Here is a 17,903-nt window from a genome sequence, read left to right on the forward strand (position 1 = left end):
TGTTCTCAAGGATGAGAAGTTTATTTTGGGTTGAACTTGATGGACATGTTTTTTTTTTCAACCTATTAAGTATCATGGACCTTTCAAGAAGCTGTGCAAGTACACATGGGCATAGTAAAGATTACCTAAATATTGTATTTTTTGTACTCCTTGCTTACATTAAATGTGCCAGAATATATTGTATTTACTATTTTAAAGTGAATTTTTTTATGTTTGGCTTCAGTACAATCTGAGTTACTGATTCAGAACATGTAGACTGGTCAGGATTTCTGGTTTTGCTTTGCCTTCACTGGTTGCATGCTTCCTCCTGGTCCAGGCATCTCGCATGTTCTGAAAAAGGTTAGGAATGGTAGTCTCCACATCAATGTCAGTACAGGTTTACTGTAAGTCAAGGCTTGGCCGTCATATGCAAAAGAAAACTAAAAACAAAAAGCTTAATATATAAACTACTAACAATACCCATACCAATAAATTTGGGTAACGTGCAGTTCTTGTTGCAGGAGCGCTCTCATAAATCATTTTCAATCCATTATGAAAAAAAACAAATTGCTTGCACAAAATTATACATTTATAAATTATACATTTAAGGAAAGTAAAAATGGAAAACCCCAATGCTGAAGTCGTACCTGTAGCATTCGACAATGCAAGTGACTCCATAGAACCTCTGGGAGTTTGTTCTGTTGGGGTTAACCCCTCAGTGAATTTGAGTGCATTGATTGGATGCCTTGTTCGACACTGCTGTGAATTCAGATTTTTGTTTTCTGGAACTCGTAGACTTGATCGTGCTTCATTAAAACTGTGAGTGGAAGTATCGCTAAAGCTTTCCTGCTGGCGTAGTCTCCCTTGATAGTAATCCTCTCTGCCATCTTGATTGAAGCTCTCGCTGTGACTCATCATCGACAAACTTCTTTTTTGGTTACTAAAATGCTTTGCCCACATGTCTGGCTGGGCGCCGGCTCCCTGTCCAGGACTGTAGGAAGTCCTTATGTTGCACTGGCTGAGAAGCTGCAGAGGACTCTGGGATTGACTCCTCTCTAGCTTGTTGCCATAATTATAGAGTTCATCTCTGCTCCTCCATCTCTGATCACGGTTCAAGCTTGGGTTTTGGCTTGATACGCTCAGTAAATCCATCTGTAAAGAGAGAGGGTCGACGTCTGTGGAAAGTCTATTGGTAGTTACATGTAGTTGGTTCATGTTGTTGTCTTCGAGTTTAGCTTTATTCTTGCCTATCTTAGCGCTACGACGCGACTCCTTTGCCCTGGCATTTTGAAATGCTGAATCTGAAGAGTCTGAGCCATTGGGGTCCTCACCCAAACTGCATGCTCTTGAGCAGAATATCTGGCCTTGCTTGGGCAAAAAGGGGCGCCCAAGTAGTGATTTTTTACAGTGGGCACAACAAAAGCAAGTTTCTGTAGCATGCCAGTGTTGCCCATCATAGGTCATCTGTCCTTGGTCAATACCTGTGAAAAAAGAGATAAGACTCTTTCAGATTAAGAATTTGAGGGGTTTCTAAACCAAAGAGCTAATAGAAAAAGTTCAACAAATGATTTGTTATTCAAATTGTTGTAACACAATATCATAACATCCCATAGATCCAACTATTTAATACAAACATCTCTGTTCAATGCATCAGATATCAAGGGATTATACACTCATTATGAAAGACCTCTTAGAATTTTTGATAAATACTATAATAAGATCCTTACACTGGAGTTCCTAACTCACTTGTATCACCTGTCTTGCTGCAGCACTCTTCCTGTTCTACTGCCAATAATAACCTTAGAAAGAGGGAGTCTAACCCCAAAACATAGGGAAAGAAATAAAAATTCAGGACAGACCTTAACTCAAAAAGTGAAAATTTGCTATCTTATAGGAAACATCTAAAAATGTGAATCGTGCCTAAGTAGTACCATGGAAAATGTACATTTTACCTTGAATTCCAGCTGAAAATAGAAGTGCATTTTCTGTGCCTAGGCACCTCTATGCTCTGAGCATTTGATGCATATATGTAGCATGAGATCATCTAACGCACTGCTGCCTCTATTAGTCTAAGGAGATATAGTGTGAGATTAGATTATGTCACTCTTGTGTCACTGTTGTCCTTGCTGGGGAGGAAACTGTATCTGAGGACCTGTAACGTAAGGATCTCACTGCGTCTACTTTATTCATTCTATGGATCTACAAGAATAGCCACTTCTACACAGAGACACACTGAAGAACAAGGCATGGCAAGTCAGTAATAAGGAAAAGATCAGCTGCTGGGAGCCTACAGGCAATAATAGTGGGCTCCAAGGTATCTGGGTGGAGCTTACATAGAGCCAAGGATTTTACCAATGCCCCAACTTTGTTTGATGCATTCTTTTTAGCTAATGGAAACTATCCCTGCCATAAAATAGCCAGTTGGTTAAGTTGGCATCCCAGGCTAAAATTTTCCAGTCTTCCCCCTGGTCAGAAGGGAGCAGTGTCCTGCATAGCAACTTATTTCTCCAGTTAATGATTGGTAAAATCCTGCTGTAAATCCCAAGTACAGACAGAAAACCCATCAACACTGCAGGGCCTTTATTTTTGAAGTGTGGTGACTGGAGCTTTGATTTTTCACCAAACTCCTTAGCAGCATGCTGTTACAACTGAGTAAAGCATATTTCATCCTCCTGAAGCTATATCACCCGTTCCCAGGAGCTGTTTGGCTGCAAGCTGTAGAATATGTCTCGGCTATGTGTGATGAATGGGGAGGAAATTCTCCATCATATGTTAAATAGGGCCATGGAGGAAAAGTCTGGGAAAGACTAAATGCTGTGTTTTACCATCCTGGTTCACAGATGAAAATTTTACGTTGTATAAGCATGGGAGACATTTACAACAATACTTAGAACAAATGTAAATATCTATCCATTAATCTAGCTACACAATCCTTCATAGATTAACCTGATTCAAGATCAGGACATTGCTTTAAAATACAAAAAAAGTAAATTTACTACCCAATAACTATTTTACACTTTCACCTTTGCCTGTAACAAGACAATTAGATCTCCAAATTTCTTTTTACCCTCCCTTTTGTTGTAACAATAGATTTTATTTATTACAGGTACTTATATAGCATCGTCCGTTTTATGCAGTTGATATATTGTACATTAACATCAGTCCCTAACCCTCAAGGAGCTTACAATTTAAGGTCCCTAACTCACATTCATACATACACATACTAAAGCTATTCATTCAATCAAGAACATCTGATGATGGAAAGGAATTACTGGGGGCATGGTGCCATAGTGAGTATTGCAACCAGAGCAGTTTTTTTGTTTAAAACCTAGTGTGTTTTAAAAACAAAATAACAGCATTTGGCTTTAAGTTGACTAAATACAATGTATAGAAATCTTGGCCAATATTGCCTGGCTAATACTCATTGGGGGAAATTTGATTGTCTAAACCAGTGGTGTCCAAACTGCAGTCCTTGAGGCATTATTCCTGCCACTGGCACCCACAATGGGGCATAATTCATATCAAATGACACCAACAATGGGGCACTATTCTTTCCACTGAAATCAATGATGGGGTATAATTCCTTCCAATGGGGAACTATTAATCCCACTGGCACCAGCTATTTCTCCCCCTAATACCAAAGATCGGGCAGTGTCAACTCCCACTGGGCAGAGCCACCCCGCTAAAGTCTGAAGGACAATAAACTGGCCCTTTCTTTGGAAAGTTTAGGGACCCCTGGTCTAAACGCTGTCGTACAGCCCAATGTCAATTATCCCCCCTCCATGGGCATAAACAGCTCGACAGATAAACCTTGCTTGATTGTTTGAAAAGTGGCTAACTGATTAGCACTTTCACCTGGCCGCACTAGGGTTGTTGGTTCGAATCCCAACCAACGGAACCACCTGCCTGGAGTTTGCATGTTCTCCCTGTGCTTGCGTGGGTTTCCTTCCAGACATGTTGGTAGGGGGACACTGCAGATCATGTGACCGGCCTGAAGACTAAAAAGTATGCAAAGAAAAAAAAACAGTGGGAGAGGATCCTGGAGTTGAGCTTTAAAGCTAAACTCCAGGCTATTAAACAAACCCTCTGACATAGAAGACTGCATTTCAACTGTGTACTTAGCTGTTTGCTTGGAGATCAGAGTTAAGTGACAGCATTTCAAAAGGAGGAGCAGGTGAACCCTTACTGCATCAAGGCTGTTCTAGCAGGTGAGGCACAATTCCTAGTCCGGGCAGACATGGATGGACAAAAAAGCAAGGATATGAACCCTGTGGCAATCCACAAAAAAAATATGGGTAGGGTTCTCCATTAATATAAACATGTACTTTGCCAGTTCTATGAAAAAAATCTCCATTCCAGGTGTGTTTGCTTTATAGAGATTATTTGCCAGCAAGAACTTTTCAGAATTAATTGCAGATAACATCTAGAGTATTGGAAAACAGTGACAGGTCGTCCAGCATGGAAGCAGCCATCATACATCCAGCTGAAATATTACAGAGACATGCAAACTTTTTTTTCCTCCCTTACTTTTTTCCAACAACTGGCAACCATATGCCCTGCAGATAAGACGTCTGACAGCATTTCTCGCTAATAAAGAAAAGCAAGAGCAGGATGTAAAGGATACTTCCAAAAAACACAGATGGGAAAGTGTTTTTCAAAGGAAAAATCAACAATAGAGCACACTGTGAAAATGACTGGAGGTGACACTTAGAAATGTGAGCAATTACTGTTTAGCAGGAGAGACCTGAGATCAAAGGAAGTTTATAGATGCTGCACCAAGTACAGAGCACACAGGCTGGGTGGGCCAAATGATTCCTATTTATCCTGAGTATTTCCCTCAAAACCCAATATGCCTAAACTGCCTCCTAGGACCCAAACAAGTATACAAGATCCGGGGAACTTGGCCATGCTTTTACGCAATAGCCCTTGCTTGTTGTTACAAGGCTTTTTTCTTTCGGTGCCATTTTTCAAAGCAGTCGCTGTTTGTGTGGCAGAGCTGCTTTTGCTGTTTATTCACAACTGTCAATTTAGACTCTGACAAAATGGCAGCTGTCACAGGTAGAAACTAATGTGAAACACAAGTTCTCCTACACAAGAGATCTGCAAAAAAAGACATTAACAAACATGCACAAAGATATTTTCTTTCCTGTAGCAAAGGTAAGTTATTATGGACTACATATGCTTCATTATAATACTCGGGCCTTCTGGTATGGTATGCGTGCTCAGGCCTGAGAGGCCATTGTCCAGGCCCAAACACTGTCACCAGACCAGGAGGAGGAAGATATTAACCTTGTGCAAGCTCCAACAAGGAAATTACACATAACTTGGATTCCTGTCTCCAGTGGAAGTACATAGTATGATGGGTAGAAGCAGATGAAGTGGATGGCGGGAATGGCTATTCTTTCAAAAGAACCTGCTGATTTGCCCCACATGGGTAAAGCAAATCTGTACTAAAATAAATGTGGAGTCTGGCCTCTATTTGAAAATGCAAGCTGCCTTTCTGTGGTTTCAGCACGTTCTGAGCCATTGTTTTGGAACAAGCCTACATACTCCTCTTAGTAAATGTCTCCTTTAATGCTAGCTAGAGGTTTTATAAGGCTGTGGCTGGATATACATAACTAGTGATGTTCAAGCAGTGTGGAGGCAAACAGACACAATGGGGTTGATTTACTAAAACTGAAGGGTGCAAAATATGGTGCAGCTGTGCATGGTAGCCAATTCAATTCTAACTTCAGCATTGACAAAAAAACATGGAAGCTGATTGGTTTCTGTGCTGAGCTGCAACAGACTTTGTACTCTACAGTTTTAGTAAATCAACCCCAATGCACTCATATGAAAGAAAGAAATAACACAAGACCAAAGCATAGAATACACTGCTCAAAAAAACTAAAGGAACACTTTGAAAACACTTCAGCTCTCAATGGGGAAAAATATCATGCTGGATATCTATACTGATATGGACTGGGTAAGGTGTTAGGAACGTAAGGATGCCCCATCATTTGATGGAAATGAAAATGATCAACCTACAGAGGACTGAATTCAAAGACACCCCGAATATCATAGTGAAAAAATGATGCAGCAGGCTAGTCCATTTTGCTGAAATTTCACTGCAGCAACTCAAAATGGTACTCAGTAGTTTGTATGGCCCCCCATGTACTTGTGTGCATGCCTGACAACGTCGGGGCATGCTCCTAATGAGACGACGGATTGTGTCCTGGGGTATTTTCCTTCTAGATCTGGATCGGCATCACTGAGGTCCTGGACAGTCTGAGGTGCAACCTGGCGGCATCAGATGGACCAACACATGATATTCCGGAGGTGTTCTATTGCATTTAAGCCAGGCGAGCAGGGGTCCATTCAATGGTATTTATTCCTTTATCCTCCAGGAACTGCCTACATACTCTCGCCACAAGAGGCCAGGCATTGTCGTGTACCAGGAGGAACCCAGGACCCACAGCACCAGCGTAGGGTCTGACAATGGGTCCAAGAATTTAATCCCGATTCCTAATGGCAGCCAGGGCGCTATTGTCTAGCCTTTAGAAGTGTGTGCGGCCCTCCATGGATATGCCTCCCTAGACCATCGCTGACCCACCACCAAAATTGTCATGCTGAACAATGTTACAGGCAGCATAGCATTCTCCATGGCTTCTCCAGACACTTTCACATCTGTCACATGTGCTCAGGATGAATCTGCTCTCATCTGTGAAAAGCACAGGGCACCAGTGGCAGACCTGCCAATTCTGGTGTTCAATGGCAAATGCCAATCGAGCTCTATGGTGCCGGGCAGTGAGCACAGGGCCTACTAGAGGATGTTGGGCCCTCAAGCCACCCTCATGAAGTCTGTTTCTGATTGTTTGATCAGAGACATTCACACCAGTGGCCTGCTGGAGGTCATTTTATGGGGCTCTGGCAGTGCTCATACTGTTCCTCCTTGCACAAAAGAGCAGATACTGGTTCTGCTGATGGGTCAAGGATCTTCTATGGCCCTGTCCAGCTCTCCTAGAGTAACTGCCTGTCTCCTGGAATCTCCTCCATGCTCTTGAGACTGTGCTGGGAGGCACAGCAAATCGTCTGGCAATGGCACGTATTGATATGCCATCTTGGAGGAGTTGGACTGCCTGTGCAACCTCTGTGGGGTTCCAGGTATCGCCTCACACTACCAGTAGTCACACTGACCCTAGCCAAATGCCAAACTAGTGAAAAACAGTCCGAAAAGATGAGTAGGGAAAACAATTTCAGTGGCCTCCACCTGTAAAACTGTTTCTGTTCTGGGGGTCGTTTCATTGTTGCCCATCCAGTGCACCTGTTGTTAATTTCATTCAGGTCTTCAAATACAACCAAAGCCTCCTGTATGATTCTCTAAACAGGTACCAAATCCAATTACTGTGACTTTTTAAAGTAAAGGAAAAACTTCCTTTACGTTCCTTGACTGAACCAAACCCTGTTTTATTTTCATCTCACACACTCCTATTTCCAGACAATCCAGCTCGCTGTGGAGGTTTTCAGTAAAAGAGGCAGTGCTGTTAATCCAGAAAGCAGTGGACTTGACTAAGTGGTAACTGACAAACTACAGGTCTATCAGCAGTGGCAATGCTTACAGCCATGCCTCCTGCATCATTTTTTCATCCTACTGTAGGGTAAGCAGGCACTGCCTATATGAGAGTGGCAACTCTGCTTTGATTAAGGAGCCATGCAGCATTGTTGCCACCCCATCACAGGAAGCTGCATTAGGTGGACTCCAATGGCGGAATAAAACGGTAGACTTTGCAGGGGGACTAAGAGAAAACTTTAAATCCAGTAAATGCTGTAGCACATATTGTTTTTACTGGGAGGCCATAGTTCTACGTCAAAGTTTTTGTTTTAATAGGTAGTAAAGTTACATGTAATCTGTCTTTATCAACTAGACACACACCAGCTTTAGATAAAATTAGGCTTGCAGTGGGAATGTCTACTTTGTGAGATAGTGTGTGGATAGGGTGCCTAAGAAAGCTCAGATAGGGTGCCCAGTGTGCAAGAAGCAAGTAGTAGGTGAGATTGTGGGGCAAAGCTAACAGAAGTGTAGCTTCAGATACGGGTTGTCACTCTCCTTACTCTATTTAACTATACAGCAGAGCAGAGGTAGGCTAATCACAAGAGAATCTGCATTTCTTTACAAATCCTTTGGAAGGTAAATCATTCTCTACAGATGCCTTTTACTGCGTATTAGGCTGTTTGGCTGGAACTGCACTTTATTTTTTTTTGTGCTTAGATCCTCTATATTATCCTTCCCTTCCAGCTATTGAGTACATATCTCCCCTGAGGTCCACACAGATGAGACCGCTGGAACGCCAGCAAAAGGATAAGCAGCTGAAATTTCCTCGTCTCCGCTTTAATCACAGGACGGCTTTGCCTGCAACATCAGCACAATACATTGACTGCAAATCAAAGGCTACAACCTTTTATTAAACACGTTACATTTATCCATAGGGATGACGCACTACAGACGCTATTTTAAAACAGGGCTGGAGGCTGTCGGAAGACAAATTTGATTAAAATCTCATAAAGAACAAACATGGGGCAAAAGATTGTGGACCTCGGGTGATGCAGCACCGACGTATCCTATATTTTTCTATACCGCTTCAAAATGCATTGTTACCTTAGTAACTAGCACATCACAATGTATTTATAGAAGCTCCGAGCTGCAGAGAGCTAATGTATTCAGTACAACAAAATATTCTCCCCTTGGCAACGAGGTAACTGCAGAGCGATGTCAGCAGTAATGATGAGAAATGGTAAGTGCTGACAAAAGTGCCCATATCACACCATTATCGCTAAACCCCTCCCCCGCAGGCCGCACTCGCTCCAAGGGAATTTCACTGTAATGTGACAGGTCCTCCTAATGGCTTAGGAGTTAATATATTACATTTACTGGGGCAGATTTCTACTTATCTATAGCCACTGGTATGCTGTACACATCTGTGCTGCTTATACCGCCATCCTCCTGCGTGGAATCAAACATATGGCAGAATTGGACAGAAGTTTCTTTAGAAAATTTGCTATTTTACCTCTAAAAAAAGCTTTAAAATATAATTTCAGAAAAAAAGTGAAATTGATTTTTAGTGTGCTAGGCATGTATGCATTAATTAAAATGATTTTTTTAGCCCTCTCTAGCTAAAGAAATAACGTGGTAAGTGCAGTAAACCAATTAGAATTAATTGTACTACAGTCTTAAGCAGGCCATAGACGGGCTGTTTATCAGCCGAATTGTCGGCCCATAAACGAAAAATTGGTAGTTGCCGCCACCAATGGACGTTTTTCGTGGATTTTCCAGCATGACCGATAAAAATAAAAATTCCGCCGATAAACGACCCGTCTATGGCCTGCATTACCAGTACAAGATTGTTTGCTATAGATTACTGCACTTATAAGCCTGATGAGCTTTTTGTATATGTGTTTGAAGCCCAACAAATCTGTCTGCAATACTTATTGTCAGTCCAGAGCTATCCCCCACAGTACTTCTTTTTTCCCAAATAATGTTCTTAAAGCACAATTTTGGGCAAAAACTTCTTTACACGTTCTTGTTGCTGATTTCCTACCTTCAATAAATATGTCATCCGTCTTCTGGTTCACTCAGTAGTTGCTCTGAAATAGCCTATTCATTTTCAAATCAAACCATTAATTCTCTTTGGTTTCCTATTTGTAAGACCAGTGGCTACTATGCCTCCTATTCCCCCAGCCATTGGTCTTGGCACATCACTTCTGTAGTTCTTTCTCCAGGAAGCAGTGATGTCATTCAGACCCACTTGCAGTGATGGGCAGACCAAGGCTCTCAGACACATTCAACACGTACAGGCCTAGTGTACCCGCCCACATTCACTACATTCCCATTGGTTGATGGGAACTGTATTCTCCTTTTACTGTAGAGAGAGAGAAGTGGATATGATGTAATCCCTGCTGTTACACCTCCTCCTTGGCAGAGTAGATGCTGTTATCTTTTAAATTACAGAGATGAGGTCATGAAAATTCAATTAGACTTTTCTCCTAAATAGAAAGGATTTTAAAAATGTTATTAACTGTTTAGTGTTCACTGTAGGGGGGTGTACTAATGGGTGATTTTTTTTTTCTATCGTGGAGTTCTTTAATTTGTCAGTTAAATAACCACCAGCATAACTCAAACTGAAAACTAAGTTCAATCCCCTGAGCACAGCTTTCTGCACTCACGGTGTATGGATGCAGAGAGAGGTGTTATCATAGCGGTGCTTCTCTCTTTGCTATCCAAGATTGCTTACTGCTAGAGAAGACCGAAGAGGACAAGGACCTATCATGTCACACCTTAGTATGTGAATACAGTCAGATAAAATAGTATGATGTGTGTATATGATATTTTACTAAAGGGAACATACCATTATAGGCAAAGGGGGTTATTTATTAAGGCTGCAGAATACAAAAGCTGGTGCAGCTCTGCATAGAGACCAATCGGCTTTCAGGTTTTATTGTCAAAGCTTAATTGAACAACCTGAAGTTAGAAGCTAATTTGCTACCATGCACAGCTGCACCAGATTTTGAGTACATCAGTTTTTTGTAAATTTGTAACGACTAGGCACTTCCACCACCTTTGCTTTGACAAACTGATGCTGCATAGCACCCCTAAAACCCTTAAAATCCAAAATGTCAATGCTTAGAAGCATCCCCATCATATCCCATTTTGAAACTGCATTAGCTTCAAACAGTGAATAACTTGGATTTAGGTGCTCCTGGAACATCCCATAGCCATCGATGTGGAAAAGAAAAATTCTGAAAAAACAGACCACTACCTTATGGTGCCTAGTCTTGCTTATTATGTAGGGGTGTGGAGAATGCTAGGCTTTCTTTAAGATGCTCATTGTACAAAACTTCTGCAGCAGTGATCTAAATATGTCCATTTCCTTTCAGTAGATACTTAAAAAAGCCTGTATAGATGTGAAGATACACAATGGGTAATAAATACTATGATTCATTGTCCTGCCTCACTAAAGTCAAATACATCAGAAACATTATGTAATGCTTTAAAGAATGTTACAGGCAAACCACTAAAATCTAACCTAGACGGATTGTGTATATTTTCCGTACAGATAGTGGAAGAGAACCATTTTATTAACAGCCACTCAAAGACCTAAAACAGAGTTGTATAACTGACTTTTATTTTCTATGTCTTAGAATAAAATAGTGCTGTTCACTAAAGGTGAGAGCTAGCAGTACAATGGAAGTCTATGCCCTAGATCTTCCCCTCTAAAAAACGCTTTTATTGCTTTCCTTACTCTTGCTGGAGAAATTCCATCCACTTCCTGTCCCAGTAACCACAAGGGAAGTGAGGGAAGATCTCACCAGTGGGGAGCAAGATAGCAATAAAACTCTACAAAGGTTGGTACTGTATCCTATTCTTTCCAAAAAAAGGCTGGAGCTGGACTTTAATCCAACAGCCACTGGCAGGTCCCTAAGGAGTGCGATCAAAGCTTTATTACAACTCTTTCATCAACTTTGGTAACTTCAATCTTTCGAATGCTGTAGTAGCAGTTAACTCCAACAACCAATCAAACCAATCAAACTATTTTTATTAGCAATAACAAAACAGTAAAAAGGAAAAAATGTTGATGAAAGCACCACTAAAACACACCTTAAAGAGGATTTCCAGGAAAACTGGAACTCACCAACTACTCAAGACTGCTGGGTATAGTAACACAAAGGGGTCCACACTTCCCACGTGTCTTAGATCTAGAATTACAGAAATGCCATGCCCTTTAAAGGGCAAAATATAACTGTTTTAAGAGGCAACTTTGCTGGGAAGAAAAGAAGTCTGCAGTGCAATTATAAAATCAAGTTATTTTCTCTCTCACCCTTATATTTATGAATATGTATACGACACGTAAAGAGAATGGTAGAGAAAGAGAGGCAATAACTTTATAGCTGCACTTAAATTGATTTGCTCTATTTAAAATGGTTATATATACCCAGTAAGATGACTGGTCTCAGGTGATATACAGACATGAAACAAAGCCTCCCACATAAGCTGTACCTGTTTATCTGCAGTCTTCTTGTCTCTATGTCCGTTCAAAGTGCAGAATTTACAAAGCTTGCCTGACAGTCCAGAAAAAAGGAGGTGGACAGCTGAAGTTACACTCTCCAGAGCTCAGTGAGGAGAGTTCTCACAACTGATTGGAGGGATCAGACACCCCCCTCCACACAGCTCACAGGAACACAGCTGAGTCTGTCACTCTGTTAAAGCTCCCTCCCCTGTCACCCTTTTTCTCTTGGTGTCAGGAAAACTTATCAGAAATCACTCGTACTGATAGCAGAGGAACAAAGTAACAGATATGCTTTGTTATATTTCATGTCTGAGGTTTACAACCACTTTAGGGAAACAGAATCTGTATACTGTTGGCACCAAATAGCACATTTCCTTACCTATGTGTTGTGCACAGGTGTCACAGTACTCCGCATAGAGAGATTCAAAGCAATTGCAGCAGTATGGACGTCCTTCCTTCATTATGTATCTTTGGCCTCCAAGAATTGTTTCACATTCAAAGCAACAAAAGTGTTTCATATGCCAGTGTCTGCCCTCTGCTTCTGTACATTCATCTGCAAAAATTATCTAAAAGAAAAGAAGGAATCGGTTTTGCTGAGCAAGAAGAATTATTCAGTAGGTGGAGCAGACAGTAAGCAGCAAAACCAAAATGAAACATCAACCTAAAAGACAGTTTAAAATAAAATTCAGTTCAAGCTGAGATTATGACAATCTTGTGCAGGTTTGTACATTATTTACACGTCGCTCACACAGGGCTAAAGGCTAGTTAGTAGTTGTAGTTAGTTACATTCAACTAGACTTGTTCTGTAATGTTTAAAATGTTTTGTATCTTCTCCAAGCCACTTATTCACTTTCAATGACTGTGAGGAAGGTCTTCCAGTATTTTTATCTACTAAGGTAGCAGAGACACCTTAAGCCAGTGGTTCTCAACCTGTGGGTCGCGACCCCTTTGGGGGTCGAATGACCCTTTCACAGGGGTCCCCTAAGACCATCAGAAAACACATATTTCCGATGTGTAAAGAGCAACTACTGTGTAGAAAGCAGCTGCTGTGTTGAAAGCAGCTACTCTGTTAAAAGCAGCTACTGTGTTGAAAGCAGCAGTATTGGAGGTAAAACGACACTCATGAATTATAATTACTGGGTAAATAATTTTATGGTTGGGGGTCACCACAACATGAGGAACTGTATTAAAGGGTCACGGCATTAGGAAGGTTGAGAACCACTGCCTTAAGCCAATCACCATAGAATGTGTCAAGGCAGATGTTGATTGCTCGAGAACAGGATGGGATGTGTGCAAGTTGTGGAACTACCCTATTCTGGTTACACAATCCCATCCTTGATGTCAGGAAGTCTGCATAAGTGCTTATTTCTGGAGAATATGGTGGTTCCACAACTTTCATATCTCATCCTTTTCTTGGACACTAAAAATCTATGCATTCCATAGTGACTAGTGCTACCTGTGTAGATATGAATGCTAGGGCTGACATCGATTTGGACTGAAGAAGTGGCCTAGAGAAGTTACTAAAAGTCTTAGCGAACAAGTTCAACAGAGCGTCACTGACTAATACTAGCTATGGCATGACCTAGATAGACATAGGGACTAAAGACTCTTGATGCCCTATGGACAGTGCCAGATGTCTGAGTGGGCAATCAACAAGCACCAGCATTGTCAAATGGGTTTAAGGGTCACATGCACTAGGTTTTTCTATTTGCTGCTCTTTTTCTATTAAAACGCCCCATGAATGAGGGGACGGGGGACGGGGGTGTTATTTTTTTTTTTTTTTTAAACATCCACAGTAAACTGGAGTTTTTCCTTAAGGTAAGAGTAGAAAAGTCAGCACCAAGGAGCAACCTTCACCCTTCCACTCAATCAAGGGAATACTGGACTACACTATAATCTAATTTCAAATTCTCTTGTGAAGGCTCCACCAAATACCACATCTTTAGTTATTGAAGTGGTTCTCTTTGAAATATATTTTATAATTTTCTGGTAAGTAAATACTTTGTCACAGTAGAGGCATGCAAATACCTTCCATTTATGAAGGCTTTTATTGTGTTTTAGTTTACGTTTGGGGGTTTATTAGCTTGTCATAAAACACTAAAAGTTGTATGTCTGGATCTGACCACAAACATTTACAATGACTGTAAAACTGTCATAAGACTCATCGTTCTTCAGATTCCAATTATTCTGGGAAAACAATACACCACATTCTGCCTTCAGTGTTCTGAGATCACACAACAGCAACAAAAAGAAACTTCAATCTCAACATATCCCCAAGGCTTGGCTTAATCCAACTTTATCCTATCAAGGGATGGACTGCGGTGTGACTTCTGCTGACTCGTAGCATACTGAGCTGAGATAAGAGAGCAGCTATGTCTACAATCTCACTAAGATATATAGCTCAACTAAAATATCTCCTGGAACATCTGTGTACAATGCAACCCCCGGGCATTTTCACTCAATGGCAGCTTTAACACTGTGCCCCCCTCAGTCAATACAGATGCATTCATAGCTTTAGAGGTCAAAACAGCCCTCCAATAAGGGGCAAATTCCTGTAATATGAATCAAATATTTTTTTTTCACTGACATGGTTTTAGATGTTGTGTTGTATTTTTCAAAGTGTTAAAGCTGAATTAAAGGCAGCTATAATAGGCACAAGATTATACAGCCCTGTATTCACTAAACTCCAACTCTGGGCACAATATGCTTACCGGGGTTAAATTAGTTGGACACTCCATTGACGCAAAAGCCTCCTGCCGTAATGTACACTTTCTTCTACATCCGCCAAATCTTCTTGTTTGCATGCTGGGGAAACTACAGGCCTAACAGCTCCAAGACCTGCTGTCCTATCTCTGGCCCCTTCTCCTTTGCCTTCCTAGAGTCTGTTTTTGTGAATGGCCAGGAGGAAAGGGAGGTAGACATGAAAGCTGCGCAGAGACCTGCAGACCTTACCGTGGCCCAAATGTACAGCTGGAGCTGTAGCTTCCCCTGCATGTAAACAAGACGATTTGCCTGGTAGAACAGAAAGTGTATATTACTGCAGGTGTTTTTGAGGCAACGGAGTGTTCAACTAATTTAACCCCAGTATGCTTTTTGTGCTTGAATTTTTTCTTTCAATTTAAGTGTATTTTCCTGAATTTTACTTTGTATGAGGCTTTTGCAATCCCCGGTACAGCAGCAGTCAGAAAAGGTGAGAGATGTGCAGGACTAGGAGTCACTCAGATGTGTTGTATGCAAATGTATGGACAAAAAATATGCTGATAGGAGAAGAAAGAACAGTAAGATTACTTCCTCAATCTGTTGCTGCTCTTTCTCTGCCCAGTCAGCAGGCTGGGGTGGAGATAAACATCACGGTGGTCTCTCTACAGTCTATAATAGTAAAAAGTTGTGTCATCCACCAGGCTGTTTTCAGGAGCATGTAACACTCATGTTCCATGCCAGCTGCTGGTCTCATCCCAGCATCCTGGTTTTGGCTGAGCTGCACTCACCCTGTCTAACTGTTCACCTGCAGGGTGATTGGGGAGGACACAGCCTCTGGGTGGAATTCAAATATGTTTTAAGTCTGTCAAGCCCTTAGTGTCATGCTTGTGATCATGTTTGCAACACGTGCTGAAAGCTCCTTGTTTGCCTGCTTTGTTCCCGTGCCTTAACCCTGCCCTGCCCGCTAGTCTGGATCGATTTTTTAGCAACCTCGAATTGGACTTTGGACTACTCTCTGAACTCAGCCTGCCTTTTGACAATGGATCTGACCCTGACAACTCTCTGAACATTGCCTGCCCAGAACTTGGACTGCTATTGGACCACTCTGCCTGTCTGCCAATCGCAATTACCTGTTTTCTGTGCTTAGCTCACACCTGCCCTGGCGGCAAGGCACTATAGCATTGAGTATAAGACGTAGGGGCAACCGAGTACCAGTAGTCCTGCTTGCCTTATAGGAAGGGGACTGCTATATGCGAAGAACACAGAGCCAACTAAAGTTCTTGACCACCAATGCTAGAGGCAGGCATGACAGCTGTACTTTCTGATAGGGCTGTATAAATCTCATCACTGGATGATCCAAAATACAAATATTTGGCAGGTATGCAGGTCCCACATATGTATTTATTTTGTGTATTTAGCAAGAGTTAAGCTTTAAAGCACAGCTCTAGGCAACAAGTGAAAATGATCAAATAACTGCTATCACTTTCCAGGAAACACTTCCAGCGAGTTTAAATTGTAAAATTCAATTCATTAGTATTAATCTGAGCATTCATAAGTCTGGTTCAACAAACTATTAGATATGCTTTTGGGTGGCTCTCATTACATGATTTTATGCAATCACATGCAATACACGCCTGCTGTACTGTTAAGTATTATAACTATTCTTTTGCAGGGTTGCTTGTTTTTAAATGATCATTTTAGTAATAGAATCACTGTAAACTTTGCTGTCATAAATATATGGATTTTTAGCACAATTTTTTTTTAATTTAAATATAAACTATGAATGCGATAACTGTGCTTGTGGGAAAACTGTGGGTGGACTGGACTACAGAAATGGCACTGTTGCTCAAGAACCCACAGAGAGAATATGAATAGTAATTTTTTTGTGAATATTTAGATTTTTTTCTTACCTCATCACAGGCTGCACATCGCGGCTTTAAACACTCGGCGTGGTGTCTGCCGCAGTAAATTTTCCCATCCTGGTAGAAGTAAATAAGGTCGACCAGTAGCTCGTTACATATGGTGCACACAAAGCACTGGGGATGCCAGCACACGCCATGGCCCGCCCTTGATGCGAACACAGCCATGTCCCCTCCATTAATCTGACCTCCACACTGCAAGACAGGAGGAAAAGGTGATTTATAACAGATCACAGCAAGATCACATAGAGACCCAAAGAATAAAAAGTACAAAATACACAGAAATTGTATTATAGGCTGATCACTCGTGAACAAACAAAGATATCCTTTAGGTGTTATCTACCAGTTATACATAGTAAATTCCAGACAACTTCAACTACTTTATCAGATTTTATTACAAAAAGACAAAAACTGGTTAATTAAACTTATCAACAGTTTCAAAACAATAGAAGTTGTTAAGACTCATTCACACATCCTCAAAAATGATCCTTCTAGCGTGCAGGCAGATGTCTGTTCTGTGGTGGTGGTGGGGAGCAGTGCCTTGCGCTGTAACAGTGCAAGGCATTGTTTAATTTTCTTTTAAAACTTTATTGAAATGTGAAAATGACATTTCATTCACATATCCACAGCAGTGCAGTGAAGCTCCACTGCAGTGACTGGTGCTGAAAGTGGGTGAGCTCCGGTACATTGTGCAAAAATGCAGCATTTTGTCATTTTTCTGCACATCACACCAGCACTGCAGTGTAAACAGGGCACATTTGTTTTCTATGTGCCCTTGCAGTGAATGGTGATGAGTGCTGAAAAAAAAAACGCCAGTCACCATACACAGTGTGAACGGCCCTTATAATTTGCTTTCACAATGTTTATCATTTCATACCTAGAAAGTTGGTTAAAAATGTTTGCAATCACCTTAAAATTGGTGCAAATGTAAAGCTAGCCATAAACATGATTTCCTAGAGTAAAGCAATTGAAGAGAAAAATGGTTTAGATCAACTCTATAGAGTTGGGATTAAAACTGTTCCCATGGGAACCTGCAGAGAATTCCAATTACGTTTAAAGTGTTACTAAACCCAGGACCCTGCATTCACTCTCTGATCTCCCACAGTACACACAACATGGAAATGCAATTATTTTAGTAAATATAAACTGCTAATTACCTTTTCTCATAAGCAGCTTAAGCAGTCTCGTGACTTCTATCAGTGTTCAGCTGAGCACAGGTTAAAGGCTGTAGGAGGAGTTTTCATTCTCCCCTGATTGTCTTATG

The 17,903-nt window shown here is 41.2% G+C and overlaps 1 protein-coding gene across 2 annotated transcripts in view; it reads right to left on the bottom strand.

The window, feature by feature from the left end:
• The window catches only part of PRICKLE2 (prickle planar cell polarity protein 2), a 359,846-nt gene that overhangs the window by 50,314 nt on the left and 291,629 nt on the right, over positions 1–17,903 (bottom strand). For both annotated transcript variants that reach the window (XM_089675996.1, XM_089675997.1), the window contains 3 exons: positions 16,631–16,834; positions 12,400–12,586; positions 627–1,460 (listed from right to left, as the gene is read on the bottom strand). In XM_089675996.1, coding sequence (XP_089532122.1) covers positions 627–1,460; positions 12,400–12,586; positions 16,631–16,834 — 1,225 coding nt within the window. The remainder of the gene's footprint in view (positions 1–626; positions 1,461–12,399; positions 12,587–16,630; positions 16,835–17,903) is intronic.

Source organism: Staurois parvus, unplaced genomic scaffold (genome assembly GCF_062004578.1).
Source record: "Staurois parvus isolate SC_StPar_1 unplaced genomic scaffold, SC_StPar_1.0 ptg000162l, whole genome shotgun sequence".
NCBI lineage: Eukaryota > Metazoa > Chordata > Amphibia > Anura > Ranidae > Staurois > Staurois parvus.